The sequence below is a fragment of the Haematobia irritans genome, chromosome 2 (genome assembly GCF_050003625.1).
Source record: "Haematobia irritans isolate KBUSLIRL chromosome 2, ASM5000362v1, whole genome shotgun sequence".
Taxonomy (NCBI): Eukaryota; Metazoa; Arthropoda; class Insecta; order Diptera; family Muscidae; genus Haematobia; species Haematobia irritans.
Window position 1 is genome coordinate 25,897,273 of NC_134398.1, and position 16,964 is coordinate 25,914,236.

The 16,964-nt window shown below is 29.0% G+C and overlaps 1 protein-coding gene and 3 long non-coding RNA genes across 4 annotated transcripts; 1 reads left to right on the forward strand and 3 right to left on the reverse strand.

The window, feature by feature from the left end:
* Window positions 1-3,461: 3,461 nt before the first annotated feature.
* On the reverse strand, window positions 3,462-3,966 carry LOC142227466 (uncharacterized). The gene is made up of 2 exons (XR_012719845.1): window positions 3,733-3,966; window positions 3,462-3,675 (listed from the first exon to the last, which is right to left on the reverse strand). It is a non-coding gene; the product is annotated as an uncharacterized LOC142227466 (long non-coding RNA).
* A 1,109-nt stretch (window positions 3,967-5,075) lies between these two features.
* On the reverse strand, window positions 5,076-5,912 carry LOC142227454 (uncharacterized). Its single transcript, XR_012719837.1, has 2 exons — window positions 5,480-5,912; window positions 5,076-5,419 (listed from the first exon to the last, which is right to left on the reverse strand). It is a non-coding gene; the product is annotated as an uncharacterized LOC142227454 (long non-coding RNA).
* A 1,178-nt stretch (window positions 5,913-7,090) lies between these two features.
* Window positions 7,091-7,615, reverse strand: LOC142227455 (uncharacterized). The gene is made up of 2 exons (XR_012719838.1): window positions 7,369-7,615; window positions 7,091-7,300 (listed from the first exon to the last, which is right to left on the reverse strand). It is a non-coding gene; the product is annotated as an uncharacterized LOC142227455 (long non-coding RNA).
* Window positions 7,616-8,827: 1,212 nt separating this feature from the next.
* On the forward strand, window positions 8,828-9,778 carry LOC142227456 (dTTP/UTP pyrophosphatase). The gene is made up of 4 exons (XM_075298025.1): window positions 8,828-8,984; window positions 9,042-9,286; window positions 9,349-9,495; window positions 9,557-9,778. Exons 1-4 carry the CDS (start codon window positions 8,895-8,897, stop codon window positions 9,696-9,698), a joined length of 624 nt encoding a protein of 207 aa, XP_075154140.1. The 5' UTR covers window positions 8,828-8,894; the 3' UTR covers window positions 9,699-9,778.
* The last annotated feature ends 7,186 nt before the right edge of the window (window positions 9,779-16,964 follow it).

The window sequence follows — 16,964 nt, forward strand, 5'->3', positions numbered from 1 at the left end:
CAAGCAGGGAGAGTTCTTTGATGCATCCAGTTAATGTTCTTAAATTACCAGATGTACTTCTCCAACCACCTTCCCAACTCCCAAATAGACATGGATCATAATTCTGCTCTGTATTTAGAAATCAATGCATTTTCAATAAAGAAATGTAATTTTCCCATGATTTTGTTCAAAATACACAGAAATGTATTTTTACTACACATTCCCAAAGAAACACAAACAATGATAGAGCCCCCTAAAGAAAGGAGAATTAGAAAAACAGCAACAACAAGTACTTACCACAATAGCCATACACATTTGTTGAGACCAAACTAAAACGAGATGGGCGTTGTGAGAATTCTTCGCAATCGAAATACACGAAGAAATTTCACAATAATTGTTAAGGTTCAATCAAAAGCCCCACACACACGCGAACACACTCTCAATGTAAGAAATAAAACTCGTACTTAAATTGTTAGATTATATGGACAAACTGTCGTTTACTTTGGTCAATTTATAAAATTTGCAAATATCCCAAAAATTGCTTAATAATTTTCTTCCACTCGGAAACTCTCACTTGGGGATTGTCACAATTTTTTCGCTATTTTCTTTTGCATCAAAACACTCACACCAAAAACACACACGCACAACACTTCCTTGTGTACTCTTCTTTTGCCTTTTTTCGTCGTAGTCAAGTTGGTTTGTTATAACCTCACTTTCTGTGTGAGGAACTTTTTAGCAAATTAATTTTTAAACAATTCTTCTTTTGAAATATCTTGAATTTTTTATATTGCTAATGCAAAGACTTGCTGTCGCTATTTTTCACACACTTCCTTAATACACCTTGGATATTTGGCCAAGTATACTCCAAATTTTTGTTATGCCTTTCGTTTTGGACGACGTTTAACGTTAAACTAGACAAGTATACGAGATATCGATTTTCTGTGAGATTTATTATCGATATTTGTACGTCTATAACCAAAGTGTATCGTTTTCATAACGTCCCTGTTTTAGACAGCCGCTTTTCACACTTTGGTACTTTTTAGACGATATGCTATGCGCTGTTCAGACTCCATTTTTTGTCGGCGGATGCTGACACTAAATTATAGCCTCCGGCGCCGAGGGCTTGACGGCTAAGCCGATATAAATTTGTCCATTCGACGGCGGACAATTATCCATTATAAAAAAAATTGAAGTTATCCGAATGGTAATGAAATTAACCCGTACAATTCCATTTAGATTTCATTCAAATTTTCTGAGCAGAGAATAAAGCCTCCGAGCTCATCAGATTTTGGCAGTTGTAGCCGCCGGCGAATATTTCGACTCATCTCGGCTCAATTGATCAAAAATATTGATTTATATCAGAAAAAGTTATTAATTATTGTTATAATTTTTGCCAAAATTATGAACTTTCCACCTACAATTAATTAGTATCAAGTTGCTGTAGTATTTTTACATAAATTGTGTAAATTTGATTGCAAGATTGGTTGTACATCTAATCTCAATACTATTCGGAAAACTTCAAATTGATTTTATAATGGATAATTGTGCGCCGCCTAAAGGCCGGTACTACCCTGCCAGCATTTCAATGTTCCATTTCATCCTCATCGCTACCACAGACTCGTAAGTGACACTGCAACAATCGCCAACTGTGATAGTATTTTGCCATCACTATTCGCATGAAAATATTTTGCCATCACTATTGTAACAAGAGCCATTTTATATTTTGTGAAACACCAAGCGCAACTGGCTTATTATAATTTATTTCAATGAAAACGAAAATAAAGTGCTGAAAACATAGTTATTACGCTTAAAATTGTGAAAAGTAAATTGGTGAACAATTTTTGACTTTCCAAATGGAATAAAGTGATAGTTTTTCAAATATTTTTCCAGACACGCTGCCTCCATTGGGAATAAAAGTACTGGCTGATAGACGCTACAACATTTAACTTACAACTTGTAATTCAACATCAATCTCTTATTAATGCATAAAAATGTGTTAAATGTGATGTGATAGCCGTATAAATGTTATATTTATGAGAATTTATAAATGTTTCATAAAATTAATAAGCATCTAAAAAATCGTGTTTTACTTGACCACAATGATTCTTTTACAACTATATTAAAATGCACTTTGTCTGATTGTTTGAAGGGACTCTTATCCAGAAGGGCTCCTAATAATTGCACTCATGCGATACTTTTTTGTAGTAACTCGGCGTGGTACAACTTTTCAATAGTGACGGCGCTTTTCCGAGGAGTTTTGGATATCCTATATGACTGTTTTCGACGTAGTGGGGATTCTCTGAAGCGCCCCCAAATTCAAAAAATGTTGGCGGGGTATGTTCATTCTTGCGAAAAAATTTTATAGAAACCATTATTTCGGAGCAACTCTAGTTTAGCTATACCTCGTAAAAAAAAAAAAAAAATTTTTGGGTCGCGCGATTTTTTTGAAAAATTTTTTTATTTTTCAACCCGTATATGAATATATAATAGTTAATATCACCGGTTATAGTAAAGATAGCAGCTTGACTTTGACCTTGACGGAAAGGTAGAAGTGTTAGCTACACAATGCAATCCGTTATTTAGTACTTTTATATGGAGCAGTTTTTGAGATATAAGCTTATTTATAAAAAACCGGTTCCGAAAAATACAAGTTTTTACCCGTACAGCTGGAACGGATGAAGCTGATATAACGGTTCATACATCATTTTAAAGGTCTCTTCAAAACCTTTCTAGTGATGTACTTTCAAAAGTAATCGGATCTCTAGAACCGGATATATTAAGGATTTTTAACTTACACTTTAGAACCGAATAACCGGTTATCCGGTTACGACCGCCAAGAAAAAAAGTTGTTGTTGTAATCAACTCAAAGAGTACTACCATCTGTGAAGTTTTGAAAAAAATCTGAGAGGTATAGCTAAACTAGAGTTTAGCCATAGTTTTGATTAATTGGGGGCTAAATTTGAGTCGAGATGAGTCGACATATTCGGCGGCGGCGCCGACTGGCCAAAATGGTCGGCGGCGGCTAATAACGGCGGCACGGCTCGGCGGCTTCATTCTCAGTGTCTGTGTTTGCTAAGAATCTTATGCCTATGTTCCCACCGACTCGTTTTCCTTATTCGCTTTTCCAAAACATTTCACCGTTCACACCGTGTTGAGATGTTTTAGTTTGACAGTTACCATGGAAACTAGAAATTCACATTTACTCGAAATTCACATATATGCAACCTCCCTGCCAACATTTTTTGAATTTGGGGACTCTTTTGAGAATCCCCACTACGTCGAAAACAATCATATACGACATCAAAAACTCGTCGGAAAAGCGCCGTCACTATTGAGAAGTTGTACCACGCCAAGTTACTACAAAAATGTTTCGCATGAGTGCAATTATTAGGTGCCTTTATAGATCAATTTAGAACGACGCCAATAAGGGACCCTCCAAACAATCAGAAAAAGTGCATTTTAAGATAGTTGTAAAAGAATCATTGTGGTCGAGTAAAACACGTTTGTTTAGATATTTATTAATTTGATTAAACATTTACAAATTCTTAAAAATATAACATTTATACCACTATCACATTACATTTAACATAATTTTTGGCATTAATGATGATGTTGAGTTACAAGTAGCGAGTTACATGTTGCTGCGTCTATCAACCAGTGTTTTTATCCCATGGAGGCAGCGTGTCTGTAAAATATCTGAAAAACAATCACTTTATTCCATTTGGAAAATCACCAAATTGTTCACCAATATACCTTTCACAATTTTAAGCGTATAATCTATGTTTTCAGAACTTTATTTTCGTTTTTATTTAATTAAAATATAACAAGCTGGTTGCGATTGGCGTTTCACAAAAAAATGGCTTTTTTAACAGTAGGGATGGCAAATTACTTGCATGTACTTTTTGATGTACCTTTTCATGATGGTTGAAGTGACATTTACGAGTCTGTGGTAACGATGAGGTTGAAATGGAACTTTGAAATGCTGGCAGGGCTATGTCCAAATAATTACGGCGAGCGCAAAGGGAAAACATTTTTTATGTTATTTTCACATGTCCATGTTCTTAAAAGCCTTTGTTTATTCTTTTTTTTTTCTATGAAACTTATTTCAATATTTTGACACATATTTTGAATAGGGTATGTTATTATGACGTGTTTTGGTGGAAAACTTGTGTTTTGAACTTGTTTTTTAGTATGGTGAAAACAACTCGTTTTGAAGTGCTTTTAAAGGGAAAACATTTCCAACCCCAAAACATGCTTTGTGAGAACACCGTATTAGGGGACCTTATACGGTCGGATAAACCCTGCGGCACAACACGTTGGGGTGACAAACCCGCTAGTATAAGGTCATGTTCGCGTGTTGCGGTGACGTGTTGACATAAAATCAAACCAATTGTTTTTTTTTTATGGCAATCAAACGAACTTTTGTTAAAATTTTATTTTCAGAAAATGTTGTCAAAATTGTATTTATTTATTTCTATAGCATATTTTTGTCAAAACTTTATTCTATTGAAAATTTTGACAAAATCCTATTTGTATAAAAATTTAATTTCTACCGAAAGTTTTGTAAATATTATTTTGTCAAAATTTTATTTCTATAGAAAATTTTGATAAAATATTATTTTTATAGACAATTTTGTAAACATTTTATTTTTATAGAAAATTTTGTCAAAATTTTTTTAGTACTAAAACCACAGTTGTACAAGGCAGTATAGGGGATTTTGAAAGAAATTTTGTTGAAATCCTCTAGGAGCCAGCTGATATTTTCCTATTGCAAATCTGCTGAGATCTAGGAGGATTTCCTCCTATATCTCCTCGTTTACGAGGATTTCGTGTCTGGTGCGAACGTACACCCAGAAAACAAATTCGTTGCCTCAACCGAATTATTTGCCAACCGAAAGCAGGTGGTTCCATCAACTATGAATGATATCTGTCAGCACAACTAACATTTGGCAATTGTAACTACATGGTAGTATGTTGGATCAACTTTGCATTGGTTGTCGCAATTTCATATTTATTGTTTTGTTTGTTGGTGCAACCGCCCTCGATTGTCTTTACTATTACCCTAACCAAATTCCAATATCAAATGAAAGGGCAGATTATATTGAGATTTTATAAATTTATTACAAGATTTACAATCATAATAAACTACGAAAACAAATACAAAAGGTGCTAACAACAAAGGCTTTTGATCTACATATATGTGAGATCAATTTACATTACAATTTTTTATAGGTAATGTTTGTATATCAATGACAGATGGTTATTAGGTTGCAATTATGTGGTCAAACTACAGAACCTAATTCAATATATACTTGCCAGAAATTTCTTCCTTAAGCCTCTAGATATAAATACAGATCGACTTAGACTCTTCCTGTATTCTTAATACAATAAAAAAGCTCGCTTGCCGTAAAAAGTATTTGTGTTTGTTGGTGTATGAAGCCTGAAATTTTTATGGAAACATTTGTAATATTCCTTTTTTATAAAACGGTGCGATACTTACCTGAAGGCAACTTCTTTTCTATGGGATAAACTTTATTCAATGTATTGTGGACTATTATCAAGTAAATGCTGTTCCCCGTTTTGCAAATTTTGTAGCGTCATACCATATACCATTTCGATGTTGATATAAATATTTATTTGTTGCAACAACTACCTTACGCCCGTCCTATAATTGAAGTAAGATTCTATTAGTATACTCAAATTTTGGTTGTACCAACCATTTGTTGATTCCCATGATGTAGGTCTCACTATGCTGGTGGTTAGCTCAACAATTTTATGAAGCATATAACCAAATTTATCGGCATTGGTTATTGTAACCAATTGAATGGTTATGGGAATTTCGTTTTGATCCTGTGAACTTTTTTATGGTCGTGTTGAATGTATAATGGGGAAAATAATCAAAACATTGTTCTTGTAACAAAAAATAAGTTACTGACATCATTTCCTCCCTGCCAACATTTTTTGAATTTGGGGGCGCTTCTGAGAATCCCCACTACGTCGAAAACAGTCGTATACGATATCCAAAACTCCTCGGAAAAGCGCCGTCACTATTGAGAAGTTGTACCACGCCAAGTTACTACAAAAAAGTATCGCATGAGTGCAATTATTAGGAGCCCTTCTGGATACATTATAAGGACGCCAATAAGAGCCCCTTCAAACAATCAGACAAAGTGCATTTTAAGATAGTTGTAAAAGAATCATTGTAGTCAAGTAAAACACGATTGTTTAGATGTTTATTAATTTTATGAAACATTTATAAATTCTCATAAATATTACATTTATACGACTATCACATCACATTTAACACATTTTTATGCATTAATAAGAGATTGATGTTGAGTTACAAGTTCTAAGTTAAATGCTGTAGCGTCTATCAGCCAGTACTTTTATTCCCAATGGAGGCAGCGTGTCTGGAAAAATATTTAAAAAAACTATCACTTTATTCCATTTGGAAAGTCAAAAATTGTTCACCAATTTACTTTTCACAATTTTAAGAGTAATAACTATGTTTTCAGCACTTTATTTTCGTTTTCATTGAAATAAATTATAATAAGCCAATTGCGCTTGGTGTTTCACAAAATATAAAATGGCTCTTGTAACAATAGTGATGGCAAAATACTTTCATGCGAATAGTGATGGCAAAATACTATCACAGTTGGCGATTGTTGCAGTGTCACTTACGAGTCTGTGGTAGCGATGAGGATGAAATGGAACATTGAAATGCTGGCAGGGCTCATTGTAATTATCGAATTGCAACCAACCATTTCTCTGGGTGTAGTATTACAGCGTGTCCATTAGATGCGACAATTCGTCGATGACTAAATAATCGGTAAATGTGTTATCGATCCCATAAACACCCTGCCAACATTTTTTGAATTTGGGGGCGCTTCAGAGAATCCCCACTACGTCGAAAACAGTCGTATACGATATCCAAAACTCCTCGGAAAAGCGCCGTCACTATTGAGAAGTTGTACCACGCCAAGTTACTACAAAAAAGTATCGCATGAGTGCAATTATTAGGATCCCTTCTGGATACATTTAGAAGGACGCCAATAAGAGCCCCTTCAAACAATCAGACAAAGTGCATTTTAAGATAGTTGTAAAAGAATCATTGTGGTCAAGTAAAACACGATTGTTTAGATGTTTATTAATTTTATGAAACATTTATAAATTCTCATAAATATAACATTTATACGGCTATCACATCACATTTAACACATTTTTATGCATTAATAAGAGATTGATGTTGAGTTACAAGTTGTAAGTTAAATGTTGTAGCGTCTATCAGCCAGTACTTTTATTCCCAATGGAGGCAGCATGTCTGGAAAAATATTTGAAAAACTATCACTTCATTCCATTTGGAAAGTCAAAAATTGTTCACCAATTTACTTTTCACAATTTTAAGCGTAATAACTATGTTTTCAGCACTTTATTTTCGTTTTCATTGAAATAAATTATAATAAGCCAGTTGCGCTTGGTGTTTCACAAAATATAAAATGGCTCTTGTAACAATAGTGATGGCAAAATACTTTCATGCGAATAGTGATGGCAAAACACTATCACAGTTGGCGATTGTTGCAGTGTCACTTACGAGTCTGTGGTAGCGATGAGGATGAAATGGAACATTGAAATGCTGGCAGGGCATGCAGCAGTATCGATTATGCCTTCGGACTTAACTTATAATGTTCCCAATATATGGGATATGTTCGACATGACCACTGTCGTCCAGATAAACTTATAGTCTGCAAGGCGCATTAGTTGGAGAGGATTATAATGCGCTATCCAGACAATAAGTTTATCCGGACGGAATGCTTGCTTTTATAAGGAATCTTACATTTTGGCCAATCACTAGGAATTGTTGGCGATAAATGTGTTAAGGATCACATTAACAAGCTGCAAGATCGATTATGCCATCGAACAAAGCTTATATCTGGGACAGAGTATGAAGCCGCCGAGTCGCGCCGCCGATTTCAGTCGCCGCCGACCAGTTTTTGCCAGTCGACGCCGCCGGCGAATATGTCGACTCATCTCGACTCAAATTTAGCCGCCAATTAATCAAAAATGTCGATCTAAATCAGAAAAATTTATATATAATTGTCGTATTTTTTCCAAAATTTTGAACACAACCAATCATATTTAAGCTGCTATAATAATTTAGCAAAAATTTAGCTCAGAAAATTTGAACGAAAAGTAAATTTGTTTGTAAGATAGGTTGAACAACTAATCTCATTACCATTCGATTAACTTCAAATTGATTTTATAATGGACAATTGTCCGCCGCCGAGTGAACAAATTTATATCGGCTCAGCCCTCAAGCCGCCGCCGCCGAAGGCAAAAATTTAGTGTCCACCGCCGCCGACAAAAATGGGTCGGCTTCATTCTCTGATCTGGGATATGTTTGACACGAGCTATGTCGTCCGGATAAACTTATAGTTGGAACGGCGCATTTGTCGGGTATACTTAAAAATTGAATGGCGCAAAAATATTGAGTTTGCATATATTGTGACAAGGCATATTAATTAAAGGTAAAGTCACGAGCAAACGTGTGTACACCCCATGATATTTAGAAAGTCAAACTAAAATGGCAGGTCACTTAAGTTGACATTTTGTGTATGTGTAGTGTTGTTGTATTGTAATATTTATGTACACAAATAATGTAAGCAAACCTGCTAAACGTAAACAAAGCCTTTGACAAGATGAATGTCGATATTAGTCACCTGATTGCATGACTTTACCTCTTTAATATGCCTTGATATTGTGATCGTAGAGACACTACCTTACTATTTTAACCAATAGTCGCAACATTGAGTCGGTAACCCTGAACAGATGTTTGTGCACGTTCTACCGTCTGTTGTTGTTGTTGTTTTATTTGCAGTTGTAAACAATCGAGTCTCAGGAATTTTTCTTATTTAAATATGCTAGCTCCCATTAAGCATTTACTTCCTACCAAACGTATTATACTAGCTTCTGGATCTCCAAGGAGACAGGAATTGGTGAAGTCTTTGGTAATATCATACATTTTTCTTATGCATACAAATAATACAGAATTACGTCAATATTAGGGCCTCAATGCCGAACTTTGTCCTTCGACATTTGAGGAGAACCTAAATCCGGCAGATTACAATGATTTCTCTAAATTCATAGAAGCCACAGCTTTGGGAAAAGCGGATGAGGTGTATAAACGGTTAAAAACAGGAGACAATCAAGAGGAGCTATTGGTCATAGCAGCCGATACAATGGTTACTATGGGTTCAGAAATCTATGGGAAACCAAAGGACAGCGTGGAAGCATTTAACATGTTAAAAAGGTACATGAGTGGTCTTTAATTTCAAAGAATTTGCCATGACACGTTATGTTCTTTTTTTGCAGTTTGGCAGGAAATTGCAATCGTGTATTTACTGGTGTAGTTCTAAAACATTCCAAGGGTGTTCGAACCTTTACCGAAACTGCTGATGTTTACTTTGGCCAATTGTCTAATGAACAAATACAAGAATATGTGGATTCTGGGGAACCTTTGTAAGTGATTATCTTACGCAAGTTTACATATTAATGGAATTATCTTTGTTTGTTTTTTTAGGGATAAAGCTGGTGGATATGGAGTGCAAGGAGCTGGTGGAGCTTTAATATCCCGCATTGATGGTGATTATTATTGTGTCATGGGCTTACCTTTACATCGATTATGCTGTGAATTGAATAAGTTATTCCTAGATGATATCTAGGAAGTTTTTTTTTATCATGCAGATTTTAGTCTATAATTGTTATTTGTTTTTGTAAATAAATGGACGATAAAGAATCCGAATACATATATTCTTTCGATGCAAAGAAATGCACCGACATATGTTGATACTTTAATTTACAAATACGCTGATGGTTTATTAGACGAACTTCGATAATCAAGAATTTGAATTGACTGGCCAACCCATATATTCACAGTTAGGATGGTAGAGCGGGAAAAATCATAAGGAGTCCAATTTAATGTGTTTTGTAGTACATTTTCTTAAAAGGATACTGTCGATATTACTTACATCGTAAGTGCCTGTGGATTCAAGAAAAATGGAAAAGAATAGAAATATCAGGCAGGGATGCGATTCTTTCTGTTGCAAGCCATATCGAGCAGCGATATCAAAGGTCTTTGTATGCTATGTATGGTGAGTCTTCTATAGGTTTAAGGAGATTCAACGTATTTGCCTTAGCCGGGTGCATCAAATTGGCTAACACTGAGGTAAGGTGATAAAAATCCGCGGTCCCGTATTAGATCTTATTAGAGACCTAATACTGGATTTTTGTAAAAGAATGCGTGCTAAAGAATAATCGTGAGAAAATTTCCGAGCCGGAATTGACGCTACTCAAACCGTATCCGAGTCTTTTTCAGTCTTATTTTGTGACATCCATCGAAACATGTCTTCACTGATACATACCACGCCTCAAGGTTGCATTAAGTCTGTTCTATTGGCCAGAAATGTGATTACAAACGATTTCTGGTGTGATCAAGGTGTGATCCATATTGACTATTATATTATGCCGGTGGGCTATGTGGCCCACTTCTTGAAGAAAAAGTGCTCTTGCAAGAATTGGGATAAGAACTACTTCTCAATTTCTCACACTCTCCTGATTTGGCTTTTTTTGTGACTTCTTTTCGTTTGTGAACATAAAAAAATTACTCGAATGAAAATGATCGAGACCAGACCTAACCTATTTAACAAAAACAGAAAATGTATAGGTATCTATAATAGAAATAAAATTTTGACAAAATTTTCTATTTAAATAAAATTTTTCTATAGAAAAAACAATTTTTCATAGAAGCAAAATGTTGACAAAATGTAGAAAAAAAAATTCATAGAATTTTCTCTAGAAAAAATATACGCACAAATTTCTATAGAAATAAAATTTTGACAAAATTTTCTATAGAAATAAAATTTTGACAAAATTTTCTATAGAAATAAAATTTTACTAAATTTTCCATAGAAATAAAATTTTACAAAATTTTCCATAGAAATAAAATTTTGACAAAATTTTCTATAGAAATAAAATTTTACTAAATTTTCCATAGAAATAAAATTTTACAAAATTTTCCATAGAAATAAAATTTTGACAAAATTTTCTATAGAAATAACATTTTGATAACATTTTCTATAGAAATAAAATGTTGACAAAATTTTCTATAGAAATAAAGTTTTGACAAAATTTTCCATAGAAATAAAATGTTGAAAAAATTTTCCATAGAAATTAAATTTTAACAACATTTTCTATAGAAATAAAATTTTGACAACATTTTCTATAGAAATAAAATTTTGACAAAATTTTCTACAAAAATAAAATTTTAACAAAATTTTCTATAAAAATAAACTTTTGAAAATTTTTGTTACAGAAATAGTATTTTGACAATTTTTTTTTATAGAAATAAACATTTTGACACAAATTTCAATAGAAATAAAATTTTGAAAAAATTTCTATGGAAATTTTAACAAAATTTTCTATAGAAATAAAATTTTGTAAATTTTTGTTACAAAACTAATAGTTTGACAATTTTTTTACAGAAATAAAAATTTTGACAACAATTTCTATAGAAATAAAATTGTGAAGAAAATTTGACAAAATTTTCTCTAGAAAAAAATATTAACACAATTTTCTATAAAAATAATATTTTGACAATTTTTTTTACAGAAATAAAATTTTGACAAAATTTTCTATCAAAATAAAATTTTGACAAAATTTCTAATGAAATAAAATATTTTGACAAATTTTTCTGCAGAAATAAAATTTTGACAAAATATTGTACAGAAATAAAATTTTGACAAAATTTTCTATAGAAATAAATATTTGACAAAATTTTCTATAGAAAAAATATTCACACAATTTTCTATAAAAATGATATTTAGGATTTTTTTTTTAGAGAAATAAAATTTTGACAAAATTTTCTATCAAAATAAAATTTTGCCAAATTTCTAATGAAATAAAATATTTTCACAAATTTTTTCTGACAAAATTTTGTACAGAAATAAAATTTTGACAAAATTTTCGATAGAAATAAAATATTTTACCTTCTGTTTTCTTTTTGGTAAATTCAAGCTCGAGGTCAGAGTTTTATTTTCTGTTTTATTTTTATAATTCGATATTTCGATCTCCTTCGGAAATCATCGACGGGAATCTATATTGTATTAAAATCAAATATGTAATAATGACACAAGATTTCGTTATTCGTCATTATAACATATTTGATTTTAATACAATATAGATTCCCGTCGCTGATTTCCGAAGGAGATCGAAATATCGAATTATAAAAATAAAACAGAAAATAAAACTCTGACCTCGAGCTTGAATTTACAAAAAGAAACCAGAAGGTAATAAACAAAAAGGTCAAAAAACAAAAACAACAAACGTAAATAAAATATTTTGACAAATTTTTCTTCAGAAATAAAATTTTGACAAAATTTTCTTCAGAAATAATATTTTTACAAAATTTTTCCGAACGAGATCGAAATATCGAATTATAAAAATAAAACTCTGACCTCGAGCTTGAATTTACAAAAAGAAACCAGAAGGTAATAAACAAAAAGGTCAAAAAACAAAAACAACAAACGTAAATAAAATATTTTGACAAATTTTTCTTCAGAAATAAAATTTTGACAAAATTTTCTATAGAAATAAAATTTTGACAAAATTTTCTATAGAAATAAAATTTTGACAAAATTTTCTATAGAAATAAAATTTTAGAAAATTTTCCATAGAAATAAAATTTCACAAAATTTTCCATAGATATAAAATTTCACAAAATTTTCTATAGAAATAAAATTTTGACAACATTTTCTACAGAAATAAAATTTTGACAAAATTTTCTACAGAAATACAAAAATAATATTTTGACAATTTTTTTACAGAAATAAAAATTTTGACATCAATTTCTATAGAAATAAAATTGTGACAAAAATTTGACAAAATTTTCTCTAGAAAAAATATTTTTTATAAAAACTATATTTTGACGATTTTTTTTACAGAAATACAATTTTGACAAAATTCTCTATCAAAATAAAATTTTGACAAAATTTTAAATGAAATAAAATATTTTGACAAATTTTTCTGCAGAAATAAAATTTTGACAAAATTTTCTATAGAAATAAATATTTGACAAAATTTTCTATAGAAAAAATATTCACACAATTTTCTATAAAAATAATATTTAGAAAATTTTTTTTACAGAAATAAAATTTTGACAAAATTTTCTATCAAAAAAATTTTTTGACAAAATTTCTAATGAAATAAAATATTTTGACAAATTTTTCTGCACAAATAAAATTTTGACAAAATTTTATACAGAAATAAAATTTTGACAAAATTTTGTACAGAAATAAAATTTTGACAAAATTTTCTATAGAAATAAAATATTTTGCAAATTTTTCTTTGGAAATAAAATTTTGACAAAATTTTCTTCAGAAAAAAAATTTCTTTAGAAATAAAATTTTGACCAAATTTTCTGTAGAATTAAAATTTTTACAAAATTTTCTATAGAAATAAAATTTTGACAACATTTTCTATAGAAATAAAATGTTGACAAAATTTTCTACAGAAATAAAATTTTAACAAAATTTTCTATAGAAATAAAAATTTGTCAATTTTTGTTACAAAAATAATATTTTGACAATTTTTTACAGAAATAAAATTTTGACAAAATTTTCTATCAAAATTAAATTTTGACAAATTTTTCTGCAGACATTTTTTTCTGTAGAAATAAAATTTTACAAAATTTTCTATAGAAATAAAATTTAGAAAAAATTTTCCATAGAAATAAAATTTTGACAACATTTTCTATAGAAAATGTTTCCTATTGAAAAAAAGAAATAGGCTCTACTGTAAAAAACCGTCATAATCTAAAAATTGTAAAAATATGCAATTTTTCAAAATCCAAAAATGAGACGGGTGTTCAAAATATTATTATCAGAATTAATTATTGGTATAAAGAGTAATCGAATTTGTATCTTATGCAAATCACACCCAGAGAAGGAATATGATCACCTCAAACATGTTTTAAGAGCAAAATGTTATTTTTGGGTGGTGACCATGTAACATGGTTTTCGCAACCATGTTATTGTCTCAGAAAGCAAGTATCTGATTTCGGAAAGCAGGTTATATTCGACGATAAAATAACATTTTACTGAAAAACATGTTACATACAATTTTTTATAGAAATAAAATTTTGACAACATTTTCTATAGAAATAAAATGTTGACAAAATTTTCTACAGAAATAAAATTTTTAACAAAATTTTCTATAGAAATAAAATTTTGTTCATTTTTGTTACAAAAATAATATTTTGACAATTTTTTTTACAGAAATAACATTTTGACAAAATTTCTAATGAAATGAAATATTTTGACAAATTTTTCTGCAGAAATAAAATTTTGACAAAATTTTGTACAGAAGTAAAATTTTGACAAAATTTTCTAAAGAAATAAATATTTGACAAAATTTTCTCTAGAAAAAATATTCACACATTTTTTATAAACATACATTTTTACAGAAATAAAATTTTGACAAAATTTTCTACCAAATTAAATTGTGACAAAATTTTCTATAGATATAAAATATTTTGACAAATTTTTCTTCAGAGATAATATTTTGACAAAATTTTCTATAGAAATAAAATTTTTACAAAACTTTTTATAGTAATAAAATTTCACGAAATTTTCTATAGAAATAAAGTTTTGACAACATTTTCCATAGAAATAAAATTTTGACAAAATATTCTCTAGAAATAAAATTTTACAAAATTTTCTATAGTAATAAAATTTTACAAAATTTTCCATAGAAATAAAATTTTGACAAAATTTTCTATAGAAATAAAATGTTGACAAAATTTTCTATAGAAATAAAATTTTGACAACTTTTTCTACAGAAATAATATTTTAACAAAATTTTCTATAAAAATAAAATTTTGAAAATTTTTGTTACAGAAATAATAGTTTGACAATTTTTTTTACAGAAATAAAAATTTTGACAATAATTTCTATAGAAATAAAATTGTGAACAAAATTTTACAAAATTTTCTCTAGAAAAAATATTCACACAATTTTCTATAAAACTAATATTTTGACAATTTTTTTTAAGAAATAAAATGTTGACAAAATTTTCTATCAAAATAAAATTTTGACAAAATTTTCTATCAAAATAAATTTTTGACAAAATTTTCTATAGAAATAAAATTTTCCATAGAAATAAAATTTTGACAAAATTTTCCATAGAAATAAAATTAAAAAAAAAAACTTCTATAGAAATAAAATTTTGATAATTTTTAATAATTCTATAAAAATATTATTTTAACAATTTTTTTTACAGAAATAAAATTTTGACAAAATTTTCTATCAAAATAAAATTTTGACAAATTTTTCGGCAGACATTTTTTTCTGTAGAAAATTTTGACAACATTTTCTATAGAAATAAAATTTTGTCAATTTTTGTTCCAAAAATAATAGTTTGACAATTTTTTTACAGAAATAAAAATTTTGACAACAATTTCTATAGAAATAAAATTGTGAAAAAAAATTTCACCAAATTTTCTCTAGAAAAAATATTCACACAATTTTCTATAAAAATAATATTTTGACAATTTTTTTTGTTTACAGAAATAAAATTTTAACAAAATTTTCTATAAAAATAAAATTTTGACAAAATTTCTAATGAAATAAAATATTTTGACAAATTTTCTATAGATATAAATATTGGACAAAATTTTCTCTAGAAAAAATATTCACACAATTTTCTATAAAAATAATATTTTGAAAAATTCTTTTTACAGAAATAAAATTTTGACAAAATGTTCTACCAAATTAAATTTTGACAAAATTTTCTACCAAATTAAATTTTGACAAATTTTTATTAAGAAATAAAATTTTGAATTTTTTTTTTTCAGAAATAATATTTTGACAAAATTTTCCACAGATATAAAATTTTGACAAAATTGTCTATAGAAATAAAATTTTGACAAAATAATCTTCAGAAATAATATTTTGACAAAATTTTCTATAGTAATAAAATTTTGACAAAATTTTCTATAGAAATAAAATTTTGACAAAATTTTTTGCAGAAATAAAATTTTTTATATAAATAAAATGTTGACAATTTTTTTAAAGAAATAAAAACTATTCTCTAGAAATAAAATTTTGTTAAAATTTTTTATAGAAATAAAATGTTGACAATTTTTTTACATTTTATAAATTTGACAAAAGCTTTTATAGAAATAAAATTTTGATAAAATTTTTTTAAAGAAATAATATTTTGACAATTTTTTTACAGAAATAAAATTTTGACAAAAATTTCGTATACAAATAAAGTCTTGTAACATACGATTTTTTTGTTTGGTAGGTTTTGGTTAAATTTTCTCCAAATTTTGGTAGATTATTTTTGGCTCGAGTGGTAACCGTGATCCGCAGTGTTGCCAGTATTTTTCGAGCTCTTGTCCCCAAAATAAGACACTTTCATCCCCAATTTAATTTAAAATTCCCCACAAAAAGACCCAATACTGTTTTTGGCAATTTTTTTGAAAAAAAGGAATAGGCTCTATGTAAAAAATCCGTCATAATCTAAAAATTGTAAAAATATGCAATTTTTGTTGTACCAGTTTGCGAGTTACAATAAACTTAAGATTTCAAAATCCAAAAAATGAGACGGGTGCTCAAAATATTATTATCAGAATTAATTATTGGTATAAAAAGTCATCGAATTTGTATATTATGCAAATCATCTTCTAAATGCTTGAGAAATAAAAATAAGAGTTGGGTCAAGAAGTGTAGTTATGAATCAAAACTTAGTTCTGAACGAAATACGAAATAATTTCACAATAGTAAAAAATTTCTTAGAAGCAAAGTAAATTGTAAAGTAGCTCTTGGAATAGTTTTTTTTTTAATATTTTGAAGATTCTCTGTTCTTCTTTAAGCCCCTTTTTAAGCATGTAGAAGTAACAGATTTCATATACACCATAACTCAAAACCAAA